The sequence below is a fragment of the Rhincodon typus genome, chromosome 8 (assembly GCF_021869965.1).
Source record: "Rhincodon typus isolate 14 chromosome 8, sRhiTyp1.1, whole genome shotgun sequence".
Lineage (NCBI taxonomy): Eukaryota > Metazoa > Chordata > Chondrichthyes > Orectolobiformes > Rhincodontidae > Rhincodon > Rhincodon typus.
The window spans coordinates 78,677,518-78,686,900 of NC_063339.1; the positions used below are offsets into that span (position 1 = coordinate 78,677,518).

Genomic DNA, 9,383 nt, shown 5'->3' on the forward strand with positions numbered 1-9,383 from the left:
CCATTTTTAAGTTTCTGCTGATCTTGATTTTCTAAAATAAGGAATCATAGTTTGGGTGCCATTTTCAAACCTAACACATATGGTACTGTGAGGAGACAGCAGGGTTGTAGGAATAATGGATGTCTCTGTCAAAGATCAAGGTTTCAGGATGTGGACTGAGTGACCTCCAACTGTTGCAAAATTCTGATTTCAGCTGCAGTCTCCAACAATTTGTGTGGATTTAAGTGTTACCACTGTTATTCTTTTAGAACTACCCACTCTTCCTGTGCTTCTTGTCTGCAAGAATGTAACCTTTAGCCACTTGGTTGAGGAGCCATTCTCCTAGATAGTGCATATTGATGTATTACTTGCTCGCAGTAATAGTGGCTAAATCTAACCCTGTCTTCTGATGCCTACATGTACTTGGAAAATACTGAAGGAGTAGGCCATTCGGCCTCAATATGATCATTGGCTGATCTTGCAATTTCAATATTCCACTCCTGCTTTCTCTCCATGCCCGTTAATCCCTTTAGCTGCCAGGCCACATCCAGCTGTCTCTTGGTTCAACTGAGATATTCCAAAAGGGCATGCAGTGGTTATTTGGATAAAAATGGGGTGCAGGGTTATGGGTGAAAGGCAGTAGACTGGCGCAAATTTAAAGAGCCAGTGCAGTCACAATGGGCTGAATGACTTCTTGGCAACAAATCTGCAGAAAGAATAAGATAGAGCTGATCCCTACCTATCAAACTCCTATCTTTAACTGATGGTAGGAACCATCTGTGCTGTCAATTTACATTTCTTCACCAGTGTTCACTTGGGGCATTCTGGTGTCTGGAATAGCCCAATATGCTTCAACTGCTACAGAGCCAAAGTAAAACACGAAAGAACCGTGGATGCTGTTAATTAAAAGCAAAGAAATTGCTGGAAAAGCTCAGCAGGTCTGTTCTGAGGAAGGGTCACTCAACCTGAATCCTTAACTCTGATTTTTCTCCACAGATACTGTCAGATCTGCTGAGCTCTTCCAGCAATTTCTCTGTTTTTGCTGAAAAACAGTGAGCTGTACTGTATATCCTTATAACAGATTGATTGGAGGGTGACTTAAATTATCTCCACAATAAGCTCTTAATGGCCATATTTACAGCGGATTGGGTGAATGAGTTCTACCTGCTTGACTTGACCTGATCTGAAAGGAGTATACCAGGAGATCTCCTTGCTGCAAACAAAGCCGCTCTTTGTCAAACGGATGGCATTCCATTAGTTGATGCCATGGGTTTACAATAAATTTTTTATTTCTAATTGAGAATGCAACATTGCGTTGAAAGTCATGAATCATGAAACTCTGCCCAATCTAATGACTCATTATTCTGCAGGGAAGCTGAAAAGTTGGGAAGAGATGAAAGAGAACAAGGTGGCTCAAAGTAAAACCCTGAATATGAGTGCTTGTTCTCTCAAAAAGGATCCAAAGCAACCAAAATTACAGACCAGGTGAGGATTTGCCTTCAGTTAGGTCTCCAATCCATGTACCATTGTTTCAATTTGCTAATGTATTGCATTTAGAATTTGGTAAGCTATCTGTGTGGTTCCTTGACTTTTTTTTTGTCTTTCTCAATATTGTTTTTAAGAGCATCATTTATTGTTTGTGTGGGAACAAACCCTGTGCAGAATGCAGAATAATACATGGATTTTGAACATTGAGTGGGGTTATTCCCAAGATGTGTTCAAGGATTCTGTCCATGTACAGAAATTGGACTAAATGGCGAGTGAAGTGAGATGGTGAGCTTGCTTCTCTGGGTAAACCCTAGGGTGTTATCAAGCTTATTTGGGGGATAATCTATGGATAAATCAGGAAAAGAAAGTATGAATTGTTTATCATTTCCATACCATCCAGAAAAGCAGTAGTAGATGCACAGAGCAGTTTGTATTTCTTTAAATCGTGTGGTTTCTAAATGTTCACTCATATGGAAGTTTGAAGCCTTAATTTTAAAGTGGTGGATCACCTCTTGCACCATCCTGCTGGCAGGTATTTGTTTTCTCCAGCTGTGCAGGTAATGATGGTAACTGGTATTACAAAATCTTCCCATGTCAGCATGGACTGAATGGCAAGTTATTTGACTGGAGTAGAAATCCTAACTGCATAAGTTACATCTGTAGTGAAACTTTGTTGTAGACTTGCTCACCGAGCTGGTAGGTTTGGTTGCAAATGTTTCATCGCCCTTGCTTAGAATACCAGGAATTCTGTGGTGTTTCTGTGTTTGGCTTGTGCAATTATGGATGTGTTGTCCCTTGTCTGTGTGACACAAGTGAGAATTGATCGTGTCTCTTGGTGGCTAGTTGGTGTTCGTGTATCGATATTGTCGGTTTTCTTCTGGTTTGGCCTAATGTAGTATTTCTCACAGTCCTTGCATAGTATTTTGTATATTACACCAGTTTCGGTAGTTGTGGGTATGGGATCCTTTATGTTTGTCAGAAGCTGTCGTGGGGTGGTTGTTAGTTTGTGGGCTACCCTGATACCTGGGGTCTGAGTAGTCTTGTAGTCATCTCTGAAATGGCCTTGATGTACTATACGGTGATTAGTGAGTCTGGTTGTGTTGTCTTCCTGTTGTGGTCTGTCTCTGAGGTAATGGCAGATTGTGCTTTTTGGGTGTCCATTCCTTTTGAAGACTCTGTATAGGTGCTCCTGTTCTGCTTTACGTAGTTCCAGGTTGCTGCAATGTGTTGTGGCTTGTTTTAAATAGTATCCTGATGCAGCTCCGTTTGGGTGCGTTGGAGTGGTTGCAAGTGTAATTGAGGATTTAGTCCATATGTGTGGCCTTTCTGTATATGCTAGTCTGAAGTTCCCCATTTCGTTCTTGCTTTCTACCATTATGTCCAGGAAGGGTAGTCTGTTGTTCTGTTTTTTGTGAATTTTGTCCCGGTGAGTATGTTGTTGGGTTTCTTCTAGTTTTGTGCGTTTGATAATCATGAAGGTGTCACTTAAATATCAGACCCAAAGTTTGGCTTGTATAGTGGGGAGCGCTGTCCATTCTAACCTGTGCATTAATGCTTCTGCAATCAATCCTGATATTGGGAATACCGTTGGTGTTCAAATGATTTGTTTGTATATGCTGTCGTTGAAGGTGAAGTGGGTTGTGAGACACAGATCTAGTAGCTTCATGGTGATTTTGTTGATGTCTGGGGTGCTTGCCTACTTGATTCGTCCAGTAGTATGGCAATTGTCTCTTTGGCTAGGTTGATGTTTATGAATGTAAATAGTGCTGTTATTCGATAATTGAATTCGACTGGGACAACACAGCCATAATCACACAAGCCAAACAAAGATGTGCCAAGGAATTCCTGGAGGTCTGGTATTCTAACCGGAACTCCATCGGCAAACACATTGAATTAGACCCTGTGTACAAACCACTGAGAAACAGAAGCGAAAGTGGTACCAAATACCCTAACAAACTGAGGCATATATAACAGAACACCGACGCTTCACCGGACGCGCAGTGATGATGTTACCTGGCAGGGTGATGAAACGCTTTCAACCAAATCCACTGGCTCAGCAAGCATGTCTACAATCTCATCCACAACCCGAGCTACAAATCTTCTCAAACTTTAGATACTTTGTTTTAAAAATGCTATCATGGTTGAGTGTGGCTTGACCTGAACTTGAGAGTGTAGACTTTGCTTTTGTTTTTCAGGCTTGGTGGTTTTGGGGATTTTAACCTAAAGCTGTTTTGTCACAGGGAGAATCGACGGGAAACGTTTTTAGAAGAACGGAAGGAAAGAAAGAACAATGTGATAGGAGCAAGACGAGGACTGGTCATGACGAAATGAATGAAGTCATGAATGAAACCAATACTCTCTACTGTCTATTCTGTTACTCTTTTTTTTTTTAAAATGTGCGTTTGGTTGAAATATTCTCATTTTAAACTCTAGCCTTTTCTCTGTATATAGCACTTTGATTCATGTGATTTCAGTACTGAGAATATAGATTATTTGGTTAAGTGAGGCATCTCGCTGCTAAAGTTCCATGGTTTTCAGATACCGTTTTGTTCTATTTCCTGATCAATGATTATGTAAAGTTGCTTCAAATGGTGGTTGGATGGAGACATGATGAGAAAAACGAATGAACGTACCTCACAAGTGACCCTGGCGATGTGCAGTTTGCTAGCAAGGAATGAAAGTAGCTGCACTGCACCTAGGTGTGTTTCACACTGGAGAGAGGTAATTCCAACAAGCACTGACATCCCTGACCTGTATAAGCACTCCACGTCGTTTGGGAGAAATCTCACCTAATTTTACCTAATTACCAGCTTTTAAATATTTGCTTTTTATTTTGAAGATCTTGAAATGTCTCCAGTAGCATTAACACCCTTTCAAGTCCAAACTGGCAGAGCACTGATTGAGGTACTTCTCTGTTCAACCAAGAAGAATTTGTCTTATTCTTGTTTGAGTATTTCCCTCTGTCCATTTTTGTTTCAAACTTTTAGTCTTGTCTTGTTCCAGAGAGCCTGATTTTAGTGCCATTTCTTTAAAATTCATTGTTTATAATGTGCAAAAAAGGCTAATATGCCTCCAAAGTAACTGCATTACAGCTTGCATTTTTTTAGCAAAAATAATTAGCTAGTTGTTGGAAACCAGAAGCGAGACTGTAGTGGATTAGGTACAGCTTTTTTTTTAAAACTTGTGGGGTAGGTGTTCAGTTTCAACATGGAGCCAAAAAAAGGCAGAAGAGCGGGAAAGGGTGTTGTTTGGAGTTCTTGGGTATTCTAAACAAGCTGTAAAGTCCAAAAGCAAATGCTGATTTTTAACATGAGCAATAACATTCTAGATCTTCTATTAAGTTACCCTCTTTTTAAATGAGCTTCTTCATGAGGTCCTTTTAGCCATCTGTTAAGCTGTATGTGTAGTGCCTCCAGAATGGAGGAAATGTATGTGTGCTGGAGCTGCACAGAAAGTTCGCAACCTGGATTCGAAACATTTCCCATGTTTTTGGGACAGAATATTTAATATTAGTTTCGAGCTCACTGATGTGCCAGTATTTTCTGCTTTGACTTTTTTTCTTCACCACTCCTTTTTATTTTGCTACTGTTGACTGTGTGTCTGTGCAATGGTGCAGCCCTGAGCAATCTGAACTTAAGTAGAGCTTCCTGAGATTCATTTTTCTTTCAAATATTTTAGAGAGCCATAATATCCTGCTGGCTGGGTACGCACTGAGCTGCTCGCTCTCTCCCCCCCCCCCCCCCCCCGCCCCCAATCCCTCCTTCCCCATCTGGTGTGTGTGTTTTTTTTTGAAACCTCTCTCTCTTCCTGCCCACTCATGCAGTTGGAAAAGTTTATTACTGCTTTTTGTATACATTGCAGTTTTGGTGCCTCCTTTGAGCTTTCTGTAGAAAGCTGAAAATTTAATAAGGTATAGAACTGCCTTTCTTAAAGGCAACTGCAATTGTTAAAGTTCTCTGTGCACACTTTAATTGACTTTCTTTTTCTCACTTGCTTGTGTTCAGACCTCACTCCCGCATAGATCTGAGAATCCTGGATAAGTGTCGGTTCCACCATTTGCTTCATTAGATCTAGGAAGTGACTGAAAAACAAGTTGCTGTGCTCAGTTCTATAGCTGTATTTATCTCGGTTTTTTTTTTGAAGTGGTGCTTTGCGGGGGGGGCATAAAAAAACTTCTGAAAATTTCATGTTTTTAATTTTACCGTCAAGCCACTAAATATGAAATTCAAACAAATGCTAAAGTACTCTGGTCAGACAATTTTTTTTTTTTTTTTTTTTTTTTTTTTTTTGTTCAGAGCTGAGAATTTCCAGCACGTTTGATTCCAGCATCCATGGTATTTTGCTTTCAGATATATGCTGGTTGTAGAATGTCACCCCTGCTTTCTGTGAGGCTGAGGAACATAAAAGAAGATTATCTAAATTCCGACTCCTGTCTGTGTGGATGTAGGGTGAGGACAAGGTAATGCTTGAAGAATGTTCAAACAACTCAATCTAGATTCCACACAAAGAACAGCATATGTAATAACATCATAAGTAGTACCTTCAGGGGATAGATTAACTCGTTTAACCATGAGGTATGATTATATGAAAAATACAATTTTTGAATTTTTTTCCTTATCAGCTGATGTTTAGCAGTCCCTCCAAAATGTTCTTTTTTTTTAAAAAAAAAAAGCTATGCATGGCTTCTCAAATTGTAATTGGCTGTGTTTTTGTAAAGGTAGGATGAAATTTGTTAAAATAAAACTTACTTTGCTAATTGTGAGAACTTTTATTTCTTCACTCATATGGGAAATGGGATCGACTAACAGCAAGGGATTGCAGAATCTTGATGTCCAGCAGCTGCTGAAATCTACATAACGTCAGTCTCTTTATACCGGAAAGGCCAGTGTTGGGATCAGTCCTAGAGATTTGAAATAATTGACCTGTGGGCAGCAGCTGAGTACCAGCTTAATGCTTCTGAAGGATACGCTTGAGATCCCTGATTTTTTTTTTTTTTTCTTTTTTTCCCCCCCCCTTTTTGTGTGATATTCCCTTCGTTCAATTGTGACTTTGAGGAGTATGGTAACGTACTGCACGGTTTTAATCTCTTTTTTTTTAAAGAGAGTTTGTTATGGAGGAATAACCGTAGAGATATAAAAGTTTTTGAAGACAGTAACATGCAAATGACAATGGGCCTTAGTGTAAAAGAAAACTACTTGTTTTTCTCAAACTTTATACTACAGTAGACAGGGCAGTTCTGAAAAAGCTAATGTTGAAGTTGCATTAGCCATACCCAGATTGTCATTGCCACCTTTCCATAGAGAAATGGCCCTCGTGAACCACATCCCAATGGAGACAAATGTGACATACCTGGTACCTGATAGATGCACTAATTGTGATTATGGAATAAATTATGCCTTATTAACAATCTATCATGGTCTATCTTCAGCCATTGCTAATCAGAAAAGGCCCTTTAGACTCAGCAAAGAGAAAATTGGTTTTCAGTTGCAGTTCGAAGTTTCCAATGACCGCTTGGTTTTGTTCTGTTAGTGGCCTACCAAGTGTAGTCTAACTCATTAAAATTTTATTTCAGGAGTAGAAAGGATTGCTAACAGCAAAGTACCACAACCACAAGCCACTAGTGGTTGGTATCCAGAGCACAGTACAACATCTAATTCTCTACTGTTTAAAAGATGCCCTTGTCTGTGTCAACCCGTATAGCCCACAGTTATGCCATAATTTAAAAGGAGCTGAACAGAAATCTGACTTACCTGTAAAACAAAAGTGCAAATCATAAGCAATCATTTGCTGTGAAGCGTATTTGGATAAAGTGTTTTTTGTTTTAAGGAAGCTTATCGCGCCTTGAAAAAAGTGACTGCAGTAATGTGAATTTCTGTGATGTTTCATTGCTTTAGTTAAATCTTCCTTTCTTAACATAAGAGAAAATTTAAAGACCAAAACTTGATCAAAGACCTGAAATAAAGGATAAAATGTTAGGGTATGTGGCCCATGCAGCTAACTTTTGTGATAATGGACATTGGGAAGGGGCATTACATGTAACTGCTCAAACAAAGACCAAATTTAAATTTATGAAGTTAGAGGACTGAAACAGGAGGATAGTTACGTCAGATTTGATGGACTGATGTTTGTGAAGGTGGGAGGTCTAGTAAAAGTGAAATCTGGAGGTGACGAAAGCAGTTGTGAACATTTTTGCCAACAGATGGGCTGAGACAATTAAGATTAAGAGTGAAAGTCGGTTTGTTTTTGCATTCGAGAGAATGTAGAATTTGAAAATTTGAGCTTGGACTTCTAAGGAAAGTTGGGATTTCTTCTCTGCAAAAACATACAAGCAGCATATTTAAACCACAATCTTGGTGGATAATAATATTTCAATCACTATTCTAATGACAATCTTGATACTTATACCAGCTTGTAGTCACTGAATATTCTTGCATAATAAGTCTATCAATGTCAATCCTGAGAATTTCAATTAGTAACAGACTTTGAGCTTTCTTTTGACCCTTTGATGAACACGTACCCACTACATGAATAGAGAAATGATCATATCCTTGAGTCATCTTCCCTCATTTGGATTACTCTGGGTGTTGTTTTCAAAGAAGTATAAGGCTTCTCCATTCATTTCTTATTTAACTTTGTTTTTGTCCTGGAATCTGCGTGCACCAACCGCAAGATCAATTAATCTTTCCTGAAGTGTGGTATCTATACTGAATACAGAGCTGTAACATAACTTTTGGAGATGAATATCAACATTCCCTTCATTGTTTAATTGTATTTTACACTGATCCATTAATGCAGTGATTTCTGAATTCAGGTAGTAAATTGCTGTTCATCCATAATTTGTAGTTCCTCACCACTTAGGTAATGCTCTGATCTATCCATCTTGGGTTCAAATTAGATGATTTCTCACATTGAACTCCAACTGTCACTATTTTTCTTTTTGTAACTTTATACTTCCTATTCCATATTTGCTGTGCCACCTAAATTGGTGTCATTGAACTTATGCATGTGACATTCTTGCAACTATAGATTTATAGCTATTACAGGATGCCATTAATCCTATTTGAGGCCATCCTCAATAAAATATTAGACTTTGGTATAATGTAATGTGATGAGATTAGTTACCACTGAGTAAAGAAAATCCCAGGTAATAGTGATCAAATTGGATGTCAAATTCAATTATGTTGTGAAAGGAAAAAGACTGGGTGTAAGGCTAATTTAGGTTCAAAATATAAGGGCAACCATGAAAGCTGAGCTATGAGAAATGTACTTTCTAGGCTAGGACATGTATCGAGAGACACAGTGGTAAACATTTAAGGGGGCATTTCAGAATACTCAACTGTATTCCAATGATAAGGAAAACCTCTAAAGGGAGGACCTACCGTCTGTGGATAACTAAACATGTTAAAGGCATATGACTGCAAAGAAGAGTAATAGGCCATAATATAGGGAATGGCAGAGAGCAGCTTGGATTTAATCAGGAGGAAGCACTTTGGAGTATGTGAGGAAGTGAGATAGAAATGTAAAAATGGATAGCAAGAGTTTCTACAGGTATCTAAAAAGGAAATCCGTAAAGTGAGTGACAAACCTCCTAGAGAGTGGAAATGGGGAGTTAACAGTGGATAAAAGGAAATTGTGTGTAATTTAACATTTTCCCTGTGTCTTCTATATAAAGGATACCAAAAACATCCAAGTGATAGCTGTAAATCAGGAGGGCGAAAAAAAAAAAGAGAAACTCTAAGTACAGTCATGAAGGGAAACGGAGCTAAGCAAACTGGAGCTGCAGATTGACAAGTTTCTGGATCCAGATGCACTTCACCTTTGGAACTTAAGAGGTGGCTAATGAAGTAGTTGATGCATTAGTGTTAAATTTCCAAAGCTCCCTGGATTCAGGAACAGTTCCATCACACTGGAATGTA

General features: G+C 38.9%; 1 protein-coding gene across 1 annotated transcript in view; it reads left to right on the plus strand.

Annotated features, from left to right (window-relative positions):
- The window catches only part of nusap1 (nucleolar and spindle associated protein 1), a 32,218-nt gene extending 26,992 nt beyond the window's left edge, over positions 1 to 5,226 (plus strand). Inside the window, exons 10-11 of the mRNA XM_020512737.2 lie at positions 1,350 to 1,464; positions 3,708 to 5,226. Of these exons, the coding sequence (XP_020368326.1) occupies positions 1,350 to 1,464; positions 3,708 to 3,798 (206 nt within the window). The 3' untranslated portion in view covers positions 3,799 to 5,226. The remainder of the gene's footprint in view (positions 1 to 1,349; positions 1,465 to 3,707) is intronic.
- The last annotated feature ends 4,157 nt before the right edge of the window (positions 5,227 to 9,383 follow it).